A 21,750-nucleotide genomic window follows, 5' to 3' on the forward strand; every position below is an offset into this window, starting at 1 on the left:
TTACCATGTCACCACTCTGTGTTGGTTGGGAGAAGCCAGAAGGCCCCTGTGCTCTGAGCTGAAGTTTGGAACTGCACTCGCCCCCGCTGGCCACGGGGCTGGCTCGCAGCTGCCCTGCCAGCTGTGCTCCCTCCAGGTGTGCCCTCTGCCAGCTGTGCTTGCTGCCTGCAGGCTGCTCCACCCTGCCTCTATGGGCAGAGTGGCTGCAGGCACTCTCAGCTGCAGGCTGCTCTGTGTTTTGCTGGGTTATTTCACTTGGGGTGTTTCAGCTCTTAGGGCAGGTCAGTGATGAGCAGGAATGTGCTAAAGTCATTGCCACAGAAAAAAGAGTCCCCACATACTATCTCTTAAATTCAGTCACTCCTTGAGATTATTTTTGTCAACTTTTCCTACTTCAGCAACTTACAGTAGATTTGTAGGACTGTCCAGGATTTTCCCATCCCTATACCTTAGCAGATTTTAAGAGAAATGCTGTTAATATTACAAGATACCTATGAAATGTAAATATTTTAAAGCCTGACATGCTGTCTGTTGAAGTCAGTAGTTCCCACTGTTCCACAGTGTCCATAGTGGGTGTGCCCTACACCACAGCCTGTGACTCCCAAGGAAGGCCCACGGGCCCCTGAGCAGCTCACCTGAGCAGAAATAAAGCCTGGAAGTTAATGCATCCCAGTACTTGCATGTAACAGAACAAACAGCAACAACATGTCTGTAAAAGCAATGCTTCAGATTGTGGTGGGGTTTTGAGGTTTGGTTTTTGTTTTTGTTTTTTTGGTGGACTCTCTCTCTGCAAGAAATTGTTTTCATTCCTTGTTTTTCTTACAGCTTCAGCTACACAGTTTGAACATCCAACTTTTCCTGTCTGTAGCATTTGCTGCAGTACTGAAACAACAAAAGAGCAAACATGTTAGGCAACATCAGTAAGACTGATCACTTGCCTATCTTTGGTTGTCAGAGCAAGATTAAGGAACCAGTTATCCCACAAGCTAACCTTTAATGGCACCCTGCAGTGCTACTATAGATCACTTAGCTGAGCCACCAGTTAGATGGTCATTGCTGTCATACATACAGGATGCAAATATTTCCCAAATTTAATGCTTAAACTATTAGCCTCGCTCTTCACTTATTCTTCAGATAAATTTTAAAAACTCCGTTTCAAACAAAATTAAAAAAACAGAGACAACTCTAAAAGTAGTCTAAGGGATTGTGTGCTAGGTTCCCTCAGGCTAAAAGAACCACAGCTTGAATGGGAAGGAGGAAAAGCTCTAAAACTACTGTTCTGTGACCAGCTGTGCTATTCTGAACAGTGCAAATAGGACAACCATAGCTCATTTTTATGTCTCCTAAGTCCACACGCACAATTATTGTGTCCCTTCCTATCTGTTGACAAAACCTTTACAGGTTGAATGTGTGTAGCATAAACTGCTTCATTCTTGTGATTGGTTTTGCAGTGTTTCAGTTACCATTATTATTTTACAGCACGATATGTTTCATGCTGAAGGACAGTTTAGGGAAAATGTGGGCCTCTCACCTGCTGTATAGACTGGCTTGCCTGGGGCCTTCTGGGCATCAATTCCTTGGAACCAAAGGACCATCTCAAGAAGGAGCCCTCCCTTGTATACTTTTTTGGAGACTCATCTAGGGGAAAAAATTTCACAGTGAGATTTGCTATTCAGTTCCAATATGCTGCCTGATGACCTGAATAGCTGCAATTTAGAATCAGTTGAAACTCCTTGGATGGAAATCTTCTTTTCTGGTATTAAAGTCTCCAGAGTAGGTGTGCATGTGGGGATAGGTGTCTAGGCTCCTGCTGGGATCAGTGAGAGCTAGCAAATGCTAGCAGTGGAATCCAGGCTGGGCTAGACCAGCCAGATGTGGGAGCCTGCTCCAGTGGGGGTGATGCACTCTGGGGGTGCCATTGTCTGCACTGGGGCACCCCTGCTCATGTCCAGATCTGGGCTGTAGGTACTGCATTTAAACAGGAAGAATCTCACTCCATCTCTTTTATTTCCCGTGTTCAGTAAGTCCAAAGAAAGCAGAGCACATAGCAATAATCTCCTGTAGCAATTTATAGTCATAAATGCTATAAAACAAATAGCATTAAGAAAAGGAACTGTAATAGGCTTGACTTGTTAAACATATGCAAGGATGAGTTGCATAAAACTCATTATAATTGTGTCAGTTATAATAGCAACTACAGGGAATATAAATTTCATACTCTCTCTAAATTAGTGTCTTCTGTTTTCTAGAGGTGGAAAAGAAGAAACCACAAAGAAAACATTTGCACTTTAGGGGTGGATTGTGAGATCTACTTATAATAAGATAATTATTGCTTTTTAAGGTTCAGCAGAAGATATGCTTATTAAGCTTCGTAACGGCTCTATTAAAAACACAAAGCCAAATAATCAACAGTTGTCCTGCCTCAAAAGAGTAACAATTAAAGGGTGTGATGATCTGCAGTAGTAAAAAGAATAACAGCAAAATAGACAAAAATGAGAGAGAAACCAGTCTGCTTGGAAACTGAGTGTTTCAGAACAAAAGGCTGTTAAAGAATATCTGAAGTGACCATAATGCTCACAGTAGAGACTATTTGCCTAGCAGTGAGCATCATTAAACAGAAACTGAAGTCACATTTAAAAGCATGCTGCTTTTTTCATAAAGCAACATTTCAGTAACGGCTGATATGACCTCTGCACCTCAAAACAAAATATCACAACAGTATTATAGATGTAACATTAGGAGTTTGAGAGCTGATTCATTGTCCCATAAAAATTAGCAGTAGCAGGCTAAACTGATAATGCAAAAAGAGGAGCACTAGGAGTATTTTAACATTCTGCTGGTAGTGCTGGGTTCACATTGTCCTTCCAGATTTTAGACTGAAAGTTTTTCAAATTTCTGTTAGGAATGAGGTTTTGCAGCCGAAAAAAATACAACATGTATTCTCCCTGAGGTGTAAGGATTAGCTCAAACAAAAATAAAAAGCCCAAATTTATGTAATTGGGTTGTTTTCATTTCTTTCTGTCATTTCACAAGTCTTATTAATCTTTAGTGAATGCTTCAAACAGTTTTCAGACAATTTAGCAAAACTGCTGGGCTTAATTCAACCTAACTTAGAAAGTAATACAGTGCAATAGGACAAACTAGTGGGAAAGACCAGGTGCTGAAGCACCAACAGCAGCCCCATGCCCTTTATGGGTCACTGACTTCCATACAGCCTGAATGCTCCTTGATGGCTGGGGTGCAATCCATGCTGGCTTAGGGAGCCTCTTCTAGTTGAGCTCATGTGAAAAAGATTCACTCATGAGCCCCTAGACCCAAGTGCAGAAAGTGGAGACAGTCAGGAGCTTCCCTTCAGAAGCTTGCTCCTTGTCTGAACTAAAATGCTGTCACAGGAGCACCTTTGTCATATGCACTACTTGCAGAAAAGTCAGTAGGAATTCTATGCACCACCCAAAATATGAAATTGAGTCCTCAGACAAATCAAAAACAAGAATGTATACAAATATTTTATCTAACAGTGGTTTAATAATCTCCTATAAAATCTTTAATAAAACATCCTATTATTCCATATTTATTGCCAGCTTGACATGAACATTTAGAGTGCAAGTCTATTTTATGAATATATGAATAGCTACTTTTTAAAAATAGAATTCAAATGGGTATCTACAAATGATCCAGAAAGAAAGAAGAGAGAGAAAAAGAGAGAGAGAAAGAAAGAGAGAAAGAAAGAGAGAAAGAAAGAAAGAAAGAAAGAAAGAAAGAAAGAAAGAAAGAAAGAAAGAAAGAAAGAAAGAAAACAGAAAGAAAGAAAGAAAGACCTATAGCACACACAAAAATACTGTTGTCTGCTAAATGTACACAGAAGAAGAACATCATCCATGTACAAAAGAACTCTTGAAGACATAACAGTCATCTTCAAATTGTTGCTTCAAGGTTTGAAACTTCCCCTAGGCGCTGCAAGGCAGAAGTGTCTGTGTCAAATAGGCAAACAAACCCTTGGCATCACACTGGAAATGCTGTTTTAACTCCCATTGCTTTCCAGCTGCCTAGAAACTCCAGACATTTTAAGTTAGAGTTTCTCAAACACATTCTCCTTTTCTAGCCTCTAAACCTCTATGATCACATGAAACAAATTAAGAAATAATGAAATGCTGCATAGTTTGTGCACTATATTATTTTCTTTTATGTGTTACTAAAAGAATTGTTTCTTTTCTGCCATTAAGTACAGTACTTCCAGCTGCTTGATCTAAAAACACATCAATGTTATGAAACTGTTCTTTTGTCTTTTCCAGCTTGGCAAGGGCTCAGAACAGCTTTCCCATCAGACTTTGCCTGTGGAAGGAAAAAGAGAGGAACATTGCTTGTATCTTCAAAATTATTGTGTGAAGTTTTATATATATATATATATGTGTATATATGCATATATATAGATCCCATAATTGCCATGCTTTTTATCTCAGCTTTCTCAGATTTATTCTCCAGAAAGCAAAATCAGGTGGTGAAAAAAACTGATCAACACCCTTTCAAAAAGCAGAGAAAAGTGTTTCTTTCCTTTTTGCTTCCTCTGAATTCATATTGAAATTCATATTGGGCCTAATTTTTTTTTTTTTTTTAATGCTAGGAGTTTAAAGACCTTTTATGGATGATTGAAAAGCAATTGTGACATCATGGTCTACCAAAGAAGTACTACAAATTTATGATCTCAACTCTTGATATAGAGGGAAAATGTTCCAAAATGGCATTATTACTGCTTGGAGAAAATATTGGGACAAAGATTTAAAGGAAAAGGTTCAGACAGACCTAAAATGGGCAGCCATGGCAGAACTGAGAAGAACTTCATCATCCACCATCATCTATTGATAGAGAGAGGATCTGGAGAAGGAAACTAGCAACTGAGAGAGTATTTCTCACAACATTTTTAGTAATGGTTATTCAACCACAGATGTCCTGTTAAGTAAACATCTCCCTTGGCAGCCACAGTGTAGTCTGACCATTCCTGACCTGAAATATCAACTGAGTGATATCTGTGGGGACAGCATGCAGAAAAATCAGGGCCCAACAACAAAAAGGGTAAAATTTTGAGCAGCTTGCCTGATGTGAGCAACCTTCCAAGTGTGATTTCCAGCAGTATCCCAAAACACCAAGCTCTGCTCTGCTTTGCAATCTTGTTTGCTAAGTGAGAAATAGATTGTATTTCACATCACTTTTCCAGCTAAGAGGCTGGTCCTTTGTTCTCCAAATATTCCCTGTATCTGCAGGAGTTTGAGATCAGCAGCACACTTAATTTCTGCACACCCTCATTATCTCCCCTCCATGTGTGTTTATGTGGGGGAGAGGGAGGGAAAAGGTGGGAGGAAGCTGCATAGTCCTGAGCTATTGGCAAGAGACTGGAAGGATTTTTCTGTATCCCACAAGCTCTGGACTTTGGTCTCACCAAAAACAGGAGCTGGGGCTGCTATCAAGTGCTTGCAAAATTGCATGAACCAAGAAGGAGTGGATAGAGCAGAAAACTTAGCAGGAAACTTGGCTTTACAAATAGCACCCCCAATGTTTTTGGTACATCCCTAAAGCTCCATTGTATTTGAGCACAAGCTACAACTGCAACAACCTCCCAAGCAAAGTTCAGTGAACAGAAAGGACACACAACTCTCATTACTTTTGGATTTTTTTTCCATTTGGGTCTTTCTCTGTAGTATAACTCTGAGAAAACTTTTTGAGAGTGTCTGTATAACCCCCTCTGGGTCACCAGGAAAAGCCTCACCATCTGTCTCAGGCCTGGAACTGCTCAGAGTAGCTCCAAGGCTCCACTCCTGCTACCCATGCACCTCTGTCTGCCTCTGCATCTCAGGGCTTCTCCAGCTGACTGCTTTGCTCCCAGGAAAGGGCATTTTCCTGCCCTTCCTCCCTCGTGGCTTTCACTGTGCCCTGAGCAGCCAGGACAGTGCACAGGAGTGTTTGGGGACCTCCAGCCTTGCTATTTGGAGCTGTGCTGTCTCCCTGAAATTCGCAGGGCTTGCTCATTTCACTGAGTGACCAACAGGAGACAACACTACACTTTTTTTTTTCTTTGAGATATTTGTAGGATGACTTCTTGGTAGCCATGGGGCAGTGGCTGCCAAATCTGGGGCATGACCTGGGATTGCTAGAGCTCTAGCATTGCTAGAGCTTATATAAGCAACACTGCATCTGTCCTAGTTTTAATCCCTATAGTTTGTTAGTGCCTAGAGAGAGATGCCATGTCTGTTGGCTCATCCTCTGGCAGCTCTATTTCCCTCTTGGCATGGGAATGTGCTCCACAAGAGAAAGCCCTGGCAGTCTCCTTCCCTCTGAGCCCAGCAGGTTCATCTCACCTTCATTTCATAATCCTCCACTGCAGGATTTGCATTTTATGCATTTGCAGTGAGCACAGTGGCAAGTCCCCAGCCAAGGTCTCTCTGTGTCACTGCTGAGGCTCCAGACACCTGGATCCAGGAGCAGGGAAGCCAAGGTGCCACTTCCCAGCCTAGGCTGTGGATCCTGGTGGGTCCCTGCCCTGGGGGCATCCCAGGAGAGGCTGGCATTGCATGCATTGCATGGTGGTGCTGAGCCCTGATGTGTGACTGTTCCTCCATCCACCCTGGTCACAGACTGCAGGGGAGGCTGCCATCCATGGATGCCACACTCACCTTGCTGTGTCACAGCAGCAGCTGTGTGGATTTTGCCCCTGGGCAAGGGTTGAAGGTCAGGAACAGGGTCACTGCTCCCCAGAGCCAGGACCAGCTCTGCTCTGGGAGATTTGTTGTCTACCTCATGCACACTCTAGACCCAGGGATATTTTTCATCTTTGTTGCAGACCTGTGGGCAACATGAGTGGCAAATAGTCCCTACATGAGAATGGCAATGAATTGCTTTAATTTTCAGGCAGATCCAGGTTCCACCTGGTGACAGGAAAAATTAATTACCAAACCTTCACAAGAAGTTATTCAAATATATTCAAAATATATTAGATACCAGTATTCAGCAAAAAATCTGATCATATTGATGATATTTTATAATCTTTGTAGCTAGGTGGAGACCTCCAAAAGCTCTGACTTTTCACAGAAATCTCCATATGTTCTGAAAAAACCTACAAAATGTCCTTTCATGATTCATAATCATGAACCCAAAAGAGACTACTGTGATCACTTGGCATGATACAGGCTAGGAATACAGTTCCAAAAAACTCCTGAATTACTGAGCAGGAGCATTTCTTTCAGAAAAGCATCCACTTCTCTTTTAAAAATTTCTTCTGCAGCAGAATTCACCATAGTTCTTGAAAAGCTGTTCCAACAATTAAAATAGAAGTGTTTGAATTTGTCTAATTTTTTAACAAACACCAAATCTTACCTCTTCCAATTTCAAGAGCTTCTGCCACTGCATTTCTGCCCCTGTAGGTACACTGAGACTCTCATGGGATTGAGCCTTCTCCTGGCCATTAGAGACAGGTTGAGCTCCACAGTGCATTCACAAGAAAATGCACTTTTTTGGCAGCCTTTTGGACATTGTTGTGGCTTTACTTTGTGGCAAGCTTATTTATTTCAGTTTATTCCACATATCTCTGACACCAGAATGGGACAGAGTGTTCCAACATGATGGTACCAGTATGACAAGCAGATGAGTTATAGCATTTCTGCCTTTGCTTGTCTCTATTTCTGAGGCTGCTTTTTCTCCTTTTTGATTAAACCTTTTATTGGGAGCTCATGCTCAGGTCCAACAAACTCCCACATCTCCTCCTGTGTCTCCTTTGCTGTAGCAGGATCACATCTTCTTTTGTCTCTTCTTCATTCCAAGACATGCAGTATTTCATCAGGCCATATCAGAACAGATTTTTTATGTCTGGCTTACTGAGCACAGCAGAGCCCTCTGTGCATGTCCCCTTCATTTAATTTGTTCTACTTCAGCCAGTGTAGCTGATTCAGGCTACCACCATCTTTTCATGTTACACAAAATAAACCTTAAATCAACATAAAGCTTTTGCAAGAATGGACAGTGGGGATCCTTTGAGATTAAACCTAAAATCATCAATTTTAGATGAAAAAAAATGAAGTGTACATGGAGTAGTACGGAGAATGTTTCTTTTTCCTTTCTCTGCAGAAGAAAAGCCTAATGACATATTCTTAGGGGTCAGTGTACCTTGGCTGGTGAACTTCTGTGTTCTCTCTATGGCTTTGTAAGGCAGAAGCATAGAATCACCAGGGTTTTGAAATGCAAAGTAAGATTTTTCCCTTTACATTTCAACTCCTTCAGATTCTGAGGAACTCAGCTGGTGGGTTTTATGGGTAACAAAGGCAGGATGGAGAAAGCAGCTGACTACTGAGGCTTTTAAATCCCAGCCTGAGAAGTTCTCATTCCACGGAAAAGCTGTAATAAATATAATCCACACCAACACTTGGGGAAGTTCATTCTTTAATCCAATCTAATTTTAAAAGACAGTAAAATATTTGTCTGTAGATTCCTGGGTTCACCTCACACCACTTTTAACAGGTGATCAGTATTTTTTGTTGAAGCTGTTATCCTTTTTACAAGAAGAGAAAGGAAATTTTTGGAATGGGAAGAAACAAGGAGTGTAACCAGAACTTCAAAAAAGTGTAAATGATCCAAAATTACACCTGCACCTCAATGCTCAGAGAGGATAAATAGCGAGATACACACATGGCCACACGAACTCCAGTTTTCTTTGATGTCCCTATTACAAATACTGACCAAGGGCTGTCTTGTTTACATTTATGAAATAAATATGTGAAATCAGAGCCCAAGGCAGATGCATTACTGACTAGTGATTTCCTGTTGCGTCCACTGAAGCTACCAGGCACAAAATAACAAGGAATAAAATCCAGGTTGTAATACAAGCATGAACAGCATATTGATGCTGGTAGGAGTGCATTTTTCTGCACTTATTTTGTTAAGATATATCTGCAAGTGCCAGCTTAATCACTGATTTCACAGAAAACTTGTGAGCACTGGCTGACTCTACATGTTTATCCAGCAAAGAGCTCTTTACAGAAGTGACATCTCCAATATCTCCATTGCTCTACAGCCACATCTCCAGTTTCCACATCAGTCTCCTTTTTCACCATTTGTCAGCAAATTCACCACCTCCTCTCTCCCAGTCCTACTTTTACCCACACTGTGAGGCAGATTAGAGAGAAACCCACTGAACCAAAAAGAGCCCTGCTCACAAACCAACCAAATTCTGTTCCCCAGTCCAGGCCAGAGTGTTTACAAATTTGCTTTCTCTAATACATTGGTCTCTTGCTCACTCTCTTTGCTCTTTTGCCACGGTGAGGAAGTTTCCTCCAAATACAACATCCTTGTATTTGGAGGAAAACTGAGAGCAGGTACCTCTTAGATGCCATTGCTGCAAAGACACATGGAGGAGATTGGATCCTGCACAGGCTGGTCTGCTTTTTGGGTCCCCATCCATCCCACATTGTCGAGCCATGCAGCAGCTTTCTGTTTGTGTCTGCAATGTGCTCGGGGTGAGCAGGCACGGGGCTCTCACAGGCAGCAGCAGAGGATGATGCAGTGTGGCCAAGCCCAGGACAATGTCTGTGGCCAGCAGCTCTGGACCAGCACCTCCTGTGCTGCTGGAGCCCCTGCTGGCTGCCCTGCTCTGGGATCTCTGGTGCAGAGCCATGACAACAGTGCAGACACATCCTCTGGGCCTCTGCTGTTCCTCAGGTTTGTGCAGCAAGCACTGCTCTGTCTGGCTGCCTGCTGATGGTGTCTGCTCCAACAGAGCTTCTCCTCCTTTCCTCTGTGCCAAATACACAGCTCTCACAAACCCTGCTAACATCACTGCTCTGCACAAGGACCTTCATTAGCAGAGTCCATGGACCCAGAGTGGCACACTTTTCAAGTGTTTATTTCATCAAGGACTGTAGTCACGTGCTGTATTCTACAGCAATGAAGATGGTCAGTTTATCTGTCCCCTTGAATCCTCCTTCATCCCACTGCCCATATTCTGCTCTTCCTCAGCCCTTTCTCACCATCTTTAGCTACACCTTTTTGTAGTATGTTATTTCCTCCAGCTTCTTCCCACAAAAAGCTGATGTGCAAGTTGCTTTCTCTGCACCATGCAGAGCAAACATATCTCACATCAGACCTTACTGCAACCAGCAAAGACTCTGGAGAGACCCAAGTCTTAAGGTTCCTCCACAAGACCCAGCTCACTTTGAGAAAGACATGCCCAGGCTCCAATCACATTTCAGGATGGAGAGAAAAAGTGAGTGACCACTATAACGGATATCTTGTAGTCTGAGACAATGGGCTGATTTTTTAGATATGATTATATAATAATTAATATAATATTATACTAATATTTATTAGATGATATATTATATGTATTGCATATTATATTAATGGCAGGTTATGTATTGGGCTATGGAAATTAATTGGTTGTTCCTTTTTTTTCCTTACCATAGCTTTGAAAAAAACCCAAACAGTGTATGCTGTGTAGAATATGGTCCCATTGAGAACATTTCCAAATATTATCTCCATTTTGGTGAGACAGAATTTTCAGGATGATTTCTTCTGTGCTATTTTGAACCCACATCAGTTTATGTTAATACTCACTAACTACTATTGAAAATTTTATTTGAGGAATACTGAGTTACAAACACTACATTAAAAAAAAAGAATCAGTCATCAGTCACCAGGTTCATACACTATGTTTTAATGATAATTTTTTTTTTTTACATTAAAATCAAAGTGAGATCTATATCTGAGGGCTAAGGATGCTAAATTAAGTCACTGTGTTCTCACCATTCTAGTAAAACTTAATGTTGAGTTCCTTAGTAAGTGGAACAGAAATACGCAAAACCAGTTTCTGTGGAAAAAAGAGACACAAAATAATGAATTATGTTAATGTAAAAAAAACCCCAAACAGTTCAAAACAGAGATTAAGAAGTGACACTTGAGTTTACACCTCCATGATTTCTTTAATATATCTGGTAGGTGAGACTAACTTGATGGCAGTATGCATCTTCCTACTGCTTCATCCAATTCAACATCCCTTTTACAAATTCAGGAATGGTTTAAAATTAATCAATTACGTGATTTAAATATTAAACTGTAAATACAATATCTGTCCTGCTCTCTCCCTGTTCAGTATTAAATTTAATGTATTTTGGGCTACTCACATAATTTCCATTTTTAGTACTTCACCAGTTTTATCTTTAGGTTTCAGAATTAATAATCTCTTAAAATGCTCAATATCCATTCACACCTCTTTGCCAGCCCACAAATTCGTGTTAACATTAACAGCCTGTGCTTACTTAAATCACTTCTTCAAAGCATCTAATATTTTCATCTTTCATCAGAAACAATTCTCTACCACTGCTTAGTGAGTTGGAATTACACTTCTTGAATAATATGACTTTTCTTCAAATACCAGGGAAAATCCAGACAAAAGTACTGCAAACCCACCCAAACACCAATCTGAAAATTGCCAGGCAGCCAGAGAGGCTACTCCAGATTGCAAAACTGCATGGACTGTGGGAGCTGTGGATGTTGGGAGCCTCTGCCCTTCCCAGCAGAGGATGCAAATGTGATACAAAGAACCTCCCCTATGCCCACTGTCAGAACAAGCCTGGCCTACAGATGTACCCTTCTAACATCCCTGCTGCAGTCACTGTGCAATTCCTTAAGGCATGAGACTCCAGGGAAAAAACAGATAACAGACTCCTAATAATAGGAAGATTCTGTGATATTGCAAATGTCAGATTAGGGTAGCGCTGCATGAATCAGAGAGAAAGAAGTGGCTTATTACTAAGCAACCTGTTTCTATTTATATACAAATAAATATGGCTCAATAAGCACTTCAGCACTGCTATTAGGTAAATTTGCTTTCTGTAAACCAAAACCAATATGGTAGAAGTTACTTTCTACTGCAGCCCTTTTAACAATGGGGTCTCTGCTTGTAAAACTATTATACAAAATGTAATCTCACTAAGCCTGTAAGAAAGTGGCAAATTTGCCCTTTGCATTTAATTTTTTAATTACATAAATAAGTATTCAAGATCTAAAGCCAAGCTACTGCTAGGGCTCATTTTTTTTTTTCTTATTAGAGGGTCAAACGTGAGAGGAATATAGGTAGTGACATTGTAACATCTGTACAGGGATGGTGAAAGAGGTTTGACTAAATCTCTCAGAATTCCTCTCAGAGAGGAATATATTTAGCTGGTGTAGAAAATTTAAAATTTAACTTTTTTGTAGTTAAATCCCTACAACATCAGCTTGGTGGGTTTTTTCCTACAGCATTTGAAGTAGATCTTAAATCATCAAGATGATATTTTGCTCTTAAATTTTATTTTTGAGACAAGCTTATTAGTCTTTTAAAATCATCTTTGTATGTGAGGCTGTTAGTCTGCAGTTATCTTCTGGATATCTGTAATTGGTACCTTCAAGCACATCTCAATGGAATGTTTTCTTTACCCTGCCACATTTATGTTGCTTTCAGCTTGCTTAGAGGCTGTAAAACAATTTCTTCCCTTGAGGCAATACTGATTATGTTTATTTATGACTTTGTCTCTGAAAGTGAGATTTTTACAATTCTCCAAGGCTGAAGTTTATTCTCAGCAATTTTCTTCCTTTACAGACTCCCTCAATAAAATAAATGGTAGTAGCAGGTATGTAAAATGGGGGTCACTCTTTGGTTACAAATGAAGCTTAAGCCCTAAGCCAAGTGAGTAGGGTAACATAAGGTGTGACATCCACTACTTGTTGCCTCAGTTATCTTTCACTGCATGATGATTTAGTGGCATTTTGCAGTGTTAACACCAGCAGTTCTCTAGATGCAAGCAGTGCTGAGATGTGAGTACACATCTCATACAGAATGTGAATGACCACTTCAGCTTGGTGGCTGGTGACAGATATGGGACAAGTGGCCAGAGGAAAGGAAGCAAAAGGGTTTGCTCCTTTTGTCTATACTGCTGTGCAAAAGAAAATTGGGACCACAGAGGCTGCTGCTGCCTAGGGTTTGTTAGGGGTGTCCAGTCCATCCCCTCTGGAATGTCCCCACGTTGGTGCCAGAGGAGCACTACACAAGCAAGTCATGCATTTTGTTCTGGAACACTGAGGCTTGGCACTTTAAGATGCTGAAATTATACCTCTTTGGAAGATAGGAAGATGCTCCTTAGAGCCAACAACACTAGAATAGTTTTTGGACACCAAGTAATCGTGAGAAAAAATCCTTCTCACAACACTTCTTTTCAGCAGCAGATAAAAAACTTTGACAAGTTTTCTCATTTTATCAGAATAAGAATGCCCATAAAACTGCTAACTCTGCTCTCAGCTCATGGATGTGTATCTTCTTTCCAGTATTTCAGTAGTTTAAAAATTTGTGTAAGTGGCAGACATTAAGTAAAAGACAGTGCAGATGCATAAGCAAAGATTAAAGTTTGCTAAAAGAGCTCTTGCTTTTGCTTTTTTTTTCCCCCTCCTAAATGTCAGACTGTTGTATCAAGAATGGGTGTCTGGTTATACTTCAAAATATGAGGGGGTGTGGATGAGAAACAGTTCCTGTCCCTCACTGACTTCATCTCTCTTCACTGTTCTTCACCCTCCTTTCCCCAAGTTTTTTCTTAACCTCAGATCAGGTCTTACCCCACTCATCTCGTAAGACACAGCATCTCCACGGATGGATCTTCCATTCAGAGACACAGCCCGAGGTCTCAGTTTCAGGCCAAGGATGGTAATTTTGTTGTACTTCAGAGTGTCAGCTCCACGGTAGCCATCTTTAACTATTTCTGTCTTCAGTTGTCCCTGGAAAAATCCACAGAGAAAACTTTAGCACCATGACATCTCTTTAGAGGTGACTTTCTGCACACTTAGGTTTCATCCTTGTCACTGAACATACACAATGTAGATATTGAAGTCATAAAGGAAAAAACAACAGTCACATTAATTTGTGATACGTGTACATAAGAAAGATTTCATGTATGATTATAAACTAAGAAAGTAAATCATATTTACAGCATTAATTGGATTACAAATAGAAAAACATGTCCAAGAAGACATATTTTTCTACTTTTAATAAATGTAAAATTTGTTCTTGTACCCATTACAGAGTACAGTGGCATATGCAAAGACAAAATCCAGACACAGAGATTCAATTAGTGACCTTAAGACAGATTTAATTAACATCCCAAACTAGCTGCTTTAAAACACTAGTATCTTCCACAAACAGCAGCTGCTAGATGCTTTGCCCCTATTTTATGTACCACATCTCCTGCTAGAAATCCCTGTTATATATGTCCCAGCTTTAAAGGAACATTGTATGTCCACAGAACTTTGTTTGCTGTACTTTTTATTTACTATACATCCCATATTTAAGGGTGTACAAATAGGACATACAAAGTCATTAAGCTAATTCATTTGGATCACCAGTATGACATTCCCATACACGCAATGAAGAGGAATCATTGCATTTGTTATGTGATCAAAGTTGTTGAGGAAATAAAGATGAATTACACTGCTCAGGAAATGATGGATGGCTATGCAATCATGACTTTTTAAAAATATGCCAAGGAGAAACCCATGATGGAACCTTTTGCATAAATTAGCTTATGTTATTTCAGTAGTGCATTGTAGGAGGAGAACAGGAGCTAGATCACAGTACATGTAACTTAGGGCTGTGCTTAGACTGCTTATTTCAGGCATCCACACTAAAAATAAGTGCTAAGCCCCAGCACACTGATTTAAACTGCCTAAATAAGGAATGTTGGCTATTATTTAGCAAATGGGGAGAGGCTTGCAAAAGCCTCCAGAGCATTTTTTAGGGTACCTGTTGCAGTGTGTTTTTATTTTGCAGGTCAATGTTTGATTTGTTGTTTAGTAGTTTTTTGGGCTTTTTTCCCCTTGCTTTTGGAGTGGCAGAGACTTGTCTTTGTTATTCAATTGAGCCAGGTGTCAGTTTATCTCTTTGCTACTTAGCTACTTTTCTGCCAAGTTTCAAAACCCCTTCCTCCCACATCCAGTTGTTAACCCCTCCTGTCCCAAGCAGTTTTCCTCCCCTGTATCCCTTGCCCTTGTGTTCCACCGCCACTTCGCCTGATTAGCTGAAGATTGTATCCTCCCTTGAGACCTGCCCCTGCCTTTATAAGCTGTTGTTTGCCCCCAGCTCATCGCCTGGGTCCCCCAGACTCAGGGAGTGTAACATCAAATAAAGTAACCCAGTGCCACCCCAGGCCTGTGCTGCTGCTGTGGCCTTTTTGTTCTGCGTTGTGCCTCCACTGGTAGCTGGGATTCTGCAGAGCCCCGAAAGAGGGGGACTGTCGCCCCCCACCACTGTCACCATCTAGCCGGGACATGCGACAGTTGGTGCCCTACGTTGGGTGCCAAATGTCTCTGTCCCTCTGTGAGCCTCTCAGGAACCCTGGGCCAGTCCCGAGTTGGCAGACACCGGGGAGGGCAGCCTCGACATGGCCGACAGCAGGGAGACACTGTCTGTGTGCCCCGAGGGTACTGAGGGCACCTGGGCTGGGGGGAGACACTCTCTGTGTGTGCCCCGAGGGTGCTGAGGGCACCTGGGCTGGTCGCCTGTGCAGCACAAGAGACACCAGAGACATTGGCAGAAGAGAAAGGGCTGACTCTTAGCAGGGGTTAATCCAAGGGTTTATTAGGAGTCCCAAAGGAGCTCCTGCACCTCAGGGGGCCTCCTGCCGAGATGTGCCAAGGTTACATTTAAAGGGAGGTGGAAACCCAAAGTAGACAACATTTTACCAACCAATGAGTGACCCTAAGGGATGGATGCTAGGGATAGACATTTAGGACAGCATATGGGGCAAGGTTTGGGGGGCTGACCCCTGGCCTCTGGCAAATCGCTCGACGACTTGGACCGAAACTTCTGGATGGAGGGGGTGGGATGCTGAGTGATTGACAGAGAGCCAGGGTGGGGGTTTGGGGATGATCTCATCTCGGGAGAGGGATAACACAGGTAAAGGGAGGGGGGTAGAGTCTGGGATAAACCATTTGGGAAAAATATGGGGATACAAAACAAAACTAATTCAAAGTATTACAAAGTATAAAAACACACTACAACAGGTACCTATTACATGTGCTGTCTTATTCCCTCTGGCAGAGCTCCAGCACAGAGGGAGGCTCAGTTTAGAGAGAGCACCTCCCTATGGTGTTTTATGCTGTCTCAGGTGTGGCTAAGCAGGACAGCCAGCTCAGGTGGCCACACAGACCCAGGAAGCCCAGTGTAATGCTGAACTCAGCTCTCAAGCTCACAGGCCCAAGACAGGACTCTTCAGCAGACACCATTTTCCCTGACCAAGGTCTAGAACTGGAGGTCTTGGGGAAACAGAATCACAGAATATGCTGACTTGGAAAGGACTCATAAGGATCATGGAGTCCAACTCCCTGCCCTGCACAGGGCAACAGGGTGGTCTGGGTGGATGTGACTTGCTCCTCCCCAGGCATCTGACAGTTAAAGCAATTGGCCAGGAAGGTCCTGACTTCTTGTTTGAGGCATTAATGGATATCACTCAAAATCCCATAAATGCAAAGCAACATGAAGCCCTAGATCTGATGCCAGGAGCCAGGGTTTCTGTACTCTGAGCAAAAAGGATCATGAGTTTTCTTCTTACCATGTAGCTCTGATCCTATCAACTTCACCTTTTCTTCCCCCTACATTTTCACCCTGAATATTGGACCAGTTTTAGGAGAAACTTCCCTTCAGGCTATCCAGTCACTTAGTGCCTAATGTATCCTTTCAAAAGCTTCCATTTTATTGGACAACCCTTCCATCACCATCCCTTTAGTACAGCATGGACCCACCTGGTACAGGCTGAGCATACCTGCCTTGTCTGCTATCCCTGGGGATCAGGACCTCCCTTCTCATCCCTGAAGCAGAGTGGATCTCATACAGGTGGATCAAGTATTCTTCTAGCCTGGTGGGCTTCATGTGAGGGGACACTTCGACCTAGGTCACTTAGTCACTATGCATATTGGAGGGGATATGCCAAGGGAATTAAAATGCCAACTGCAGTGAGACAGCACCACAGAGCAGGAGCTTGAATCATTCTCTGAGAATTAAGTGCCTGCCCTAGTCTTGAATTCTTCTTTACACTTTTGAGTTGTTTAAATGAAAATATAAATTAAAGGGTCTAATCCTGTAGCTGTTACTTTTGCAAGACCCCATCCTGGGCTCAGAGTAAATGCTGTGATGTCAGACCTTACCAGCAAATCTCTCAGGGAACAGAACTTGAGTGTTCTCCTAAAACTAGGTGTGATTAAATTATTCTTCCACATTTTTAAAGAATATAGAAATGTGCAACAAATACTAAGACTTTCATACATTTCTCATACTTGAAATTGCTATTTGAGATTGACTGTTTTCTTTATAAATACATAATAAAGACTCGACATTAAAGATTACTGGAATGCAGATAGGGAATTCAGTCATGGATTTACAAGCAGAAGTCAAATATGAGCAATGAGAAATGGAAGTGCCAGAGAAGCAACAATCTAATTTGCACAGTTCAAAATTTAATATAAAACTGGATATTGTTTTTCTGTAGCCTTACTGCAATAAATTACTACACACAGACTACCCTTTTCTTCCAAAAAAGAAGGAATATTTTTTTCTTGGTAAATCAAGAACAAAATAAGTTAAAATTAAATTTGAAGTCTACCCATGTGGTGTTAGTTCCAGGAAAATATCTCATGAACATACCAGGCTACATAATAAATCCCATTGGCTTACCCTGCATTGCTCTTGCTCCTGGAAGGCAGATCTTCTAAGAGCAGTATCACAATAGGGGTTAACATGATTTTATTATTTTGACTATTTTCTTTTAGGGACTTTTAGGAATACGTGGCATGAAAATCACGTAATCATTTAGGTTGGAAAATACCTTTAAAGTTATCAAGTTCAACTATTAAGCCAGCACTGCCAAGTCCACCAGTAAACCATGTCCTAAGGGCCACATCTACACATCTTTTAAATAACTCCAGGGATGGTGACTTCACCACTTCTCTAAGCAGCCTGTTCCAAGGCTTGATAACCCTTTCAGTGAAGAAATTTTTCCTAATCTAATCCTCTCCTGGTGTAACCTGAAGCCTCTAGTCCTATCACTTATTCCTTGGAAGAAGAGACTGACCCCCATCTGGCTCACCCTCCTTTCATGCAGTTATGGATAGCAACAAGGTCTCCCCTGAGCCTTCTTTACTCCAGGCCAAACACCCCCAGCTCCCTCAGCTGCTCCCCATATGACTTGTGCTCCAGACCCTCCACCAGCTTCACTGCCCTTCTCTGAACACAGGATCTGAGGTGTGGCCTCACCAGTGACAAGTACAGAGCTACAGTCATTGCCCCAGTCCTGTATATTTCTGATACAAGCCAGGATGCCCTTGGCCTTCTTGGCCACATGCTGGCTCATGCTCAGAAGGCTGGGGACCAAACCATGCCATAGAGTATATACAATATCCTATTTATTACCAAATGCTAGAATTGCAGATGAAATAAGATCTCTAGAGACAGGTTATTGAAGTAGTTTTTTTTACAGTAACTCCCACAACTTACTATCATATACTTAATGAGCTTATGGTAGACATATTTCACAGTATTTTACTCGATTGAAGCCTTGACTGTTGGGCTTTTCTACAGGTCTTTCTCAGGACATGTCTGCACAGAACTGAGTGCTGTGTGAAAGGCATCAGTGCACTGATCCTGAGCTAATCTGTTCCTGTGCTGCACAGAGCATCTGATCAGCACAGTGGGTTGCCAGAAGCATGCTGGATCTCTCCACAGGACACCCACCATGGGAGCAGTGTCTGTGCTGTCAGACAAGGAAATGTAAGCTAAAGAATTGAGACTACATAATTCTCTGCACCACAAAACAAAAACATCAAGTGATAGAAGTTAAAAGGTTGCTGGAATATCCTGAAGAGAGGAATCCAGCTTTCTCCCACCTGTCAGACTGAAAGTCACTAGATGGAACACAAGAGAAAGGTCCCTTGACCCCAGAAGCTGCAACTAAGGGGAAAAAAAAGTTGAAAATGTGGGTTTTTTCAGATTCATATTGCAGCAAGGACATTAATGACATGTGTCACTATGATACTCAATGAAGCAGACATAAAACTGCAGGATCATAGTTGGACTATTTTGTAGCTAGCTGTAAATGAAAGCATTAGGTAGCTTACCCGGTTTATAGACTGAGCCAGAAGATAAAGATCAGCACCTTACAATGGCTACACTAAAATACAGCTACACAATGGCTACACTAAAATACAAATATGTAAGTAGGTATCTCATATGTTGCCACTTACTTTGCTGAATGTGTATTTAGCCAAGAAGTAGTTCTCATTTTCAATAGTATCTGTCAAAACACAAAGCAAGGAGGATTGATATCAAAACAGGCAGCAAAATCCATAAGCAGTTCACATTACTGTAGCAAGCAGCTAAGGTCAAGCTAAGATGATTTGTGGGCTATTTAATCTCTTCCTCTAGTCTTGGGTTGATCTCAGGAGAACACAATGTGAGAGACTGCCCTCTCTAGCAGATCAACTGCTCCCAGTGTCACACATTTCTCTTATCAAAGCACTGACTTCAACAGTAATCAGCTTTTCACCTTCACAGAATCACAGAGTAAGATGACTTAGAAAGGACCCTCAAGTCCAACTCCCAGCCCTGCACAGCACCATTCCCAAGAGTCACACCATTTACCTGAAAGCATAGCCCAGACACTTCTAGAACTCTGTCAGGCTGGTGCTGTGACTGCTTCCCTGGGAAGCCTGTTCCAGTGCCCAACCACCCTATGGGTGAAGAAACTTTTTCTGATATCCAACATCAACCTCCCCCAGCACAACTTCAGGCCACTCCCTTGGGTCCTGTCCCTGGTCACCACCGAGAAAAGATCAGCATCTGTCCTCTTCCCCTCATGAGGAAGTTGTAACTGCAGCGAGGTCTCCCCTCAGTCTCCTCCAGGCTGAACAGACCAAGTGACCTCAGCCACTCCTCATACAGCTTCTCCTCAAGGTCCTTCACCATCTTTGTTGCCCCTTTTAGATGCTCTCTAATAGTCCTTTTCTACACTGAGGTGCCCAAAGCTGCCCCCAGCACTCGAGATGAGGCTGCCACAGTGCAGAGCAGGACAATCCCCTCTTGCCCAGCTGGTGCTGCTGTGCCTGATGCCCCCAGCACACAGGTGGCCCTCCAGGCTGCCAGGGCACTACTGGCTAAGGTTCAACTTTCTACTGCTCATTCTGGGGTCAGTTCTCCAGCAATTTCTAGCAGGAGGCAGTGCCATTATGCTGCTGAAAGGTGGCCTGAGGAGAGCCCTATATGCAGGTACTGCTTCACAGCAGGGGACCAGGCTTACCAATGGAATCACCATCATCCCAGAAGAGAGATCCAGAAGCTTCTCCTTGTTCATCCAGGGCAATAATGAGTCCAAATGGGTTCAGGCGGCTGTTGACAAACATGTTGAGAAGTGTCAGTACAAAGCTGTGGGCACAAACCTGTCCCTTCCAAGCAACTTAACAAAAACTTCTGAACACAACTCCCATTTGTCATGACAGAAGAAAGACAACAGCGTTCACCAAAAGGACTCTAGAAGTGATGGCAAAATCTTTGCCTTGCCTTGTCCTACTGATGTCTAGATTTCTCATGTTTTGAGTGCTCATGTGGACAAGATCCCTCCACCTTTCTGGCCTCAATGGACGATAACTGGATGAGCTGGGAGTCATAGTAAGGACTTCCTTACTATGGCTGCACAGTGCTGGCCCTCTCTTTCCTACTCAGATTAGCTTCTGAGCATGGTTCAGATTTGAGACCAGTATATTATCCATTTGCATGCAGAAATATTTTTCCTGAAGAAAGATTTGAGCTTTTCCACCTTGTTTACAGCATTTGATAAATTCACCCAAGAAGAATTTTGTTTTTCCCCTTGCATACATTTACTCTGAATGACTGACAGCAGGTCAGTGTGGCAGTAAGAGGTGCAAAAGCTTTTCTGAGCATATTTACAGAGCCAGGAGTAGGCGTCCGCTGTGCTAACAGTGACGTGGGTCATCTCTGAGGTGATTTCTCCTAATGAAATGGAGCGAATACTGGTATAAAAATACTGTATTTATCACTTGGGATGGCAGCTGGGAGTTGCAGATAGTCTCTCTTCTGCACTTCCTTTTGATTGCTTTTTTGACTGTCTGTGGGTCTGACCCCCACCGTGGCTGTTGGTGACAAACACAGGTGACGTTACCTCTCAGTAGTGGTGGTGGCTGGTGCCTGCTGTGGCAGAATGTACCCTCCACGGATGTACAGAGGGATCTTGTTCAGTGGGGCAGACACAGTAGCATAGCTCTTCTTCCAGGAACTTGGCACTTTAAGACCCTACCATAAAAATTAATGCAGTTAAAAAAATGACAATCCAGGCAGTACACATTGAAAAAGAGAGCAAGGGGTAAATTTTCATTTCAGTTACATCAGTGAAAAAAAACAAACTAAAATATAGATTTCAGGAGCGTTATTCTAGTTTCCTTTTTAACATGAAAGAGGATCTAGCCTCTGCAGTTATCCATATGCCTGAGATAGAAGCATCATGACTGCAAGACAGCAAATGGTCTTTAAAAATGGTATCATTATTCCATATGCTGATAAAAAACCCCCACTCATCAAGACACTGAGCAAAAAGAAAAAAAAACTTTTGCTTCCTCTTTTTATACATACGGAGCCTGTCACAATTCAGTTTAAGGTAAGTGATTCATAGTCATTTGGGAATGTAAACT

The 21,750-nt window shown here is 42.1% G+C and overlaps 1 protein-coding gene across 1 annotated transcript in view; it reads right to left on the minus strand.

The window, feature by feature from the left end:
- Positions 1-9,274: 9,274 nt before the first annotated feature.
- LOC136557121 (sucrase-isomaltase, intestinal-like) overlaps positions 9,275-21,750 on the minus strand; it is a 37,477-nt gene continuing 25,001 nt past the window's right edge. The window contains exons 11-15 of the mRNA XM_066550716.1: positions 21,225-21,355; positions 20,346-20,434; positions 19,294-19,343; positions 13,624-13,782; positions 9,275-9,775 (exon numbers count right to left, since the gene is read on the minus strand). Of these exons, the coding sequence (XP_066406813.1) occupies positions 9,275-9,775; positions 13,624-13,782; positions 19,294-19,343; positions 20,346-20,434; positions 21,225-21,355 (930 nt within the window). The remainder of the gene's footprint in view (positions 9,776-13,623; positions 13,783-19,293; positions 19,344-20,345; positions 20,435-21,224; positions 21,356-21,750) is intronic.

This window comes from Molothrus aeneus, chromosome 5 (genome assembly GCF_037042795.1).
Source record: "Molothrus aeneus isolate 106 chromosome 5, BPBGC_Maene_1.0, whole genome shotgun sequence".
Classification (NCBI taxonomy): domain Eukaryota; kingdom Metazoa; phylum Chordata; class Aves; order Passeriformes; family Icteridae; genus Molothrus; species Molothrus aeneus.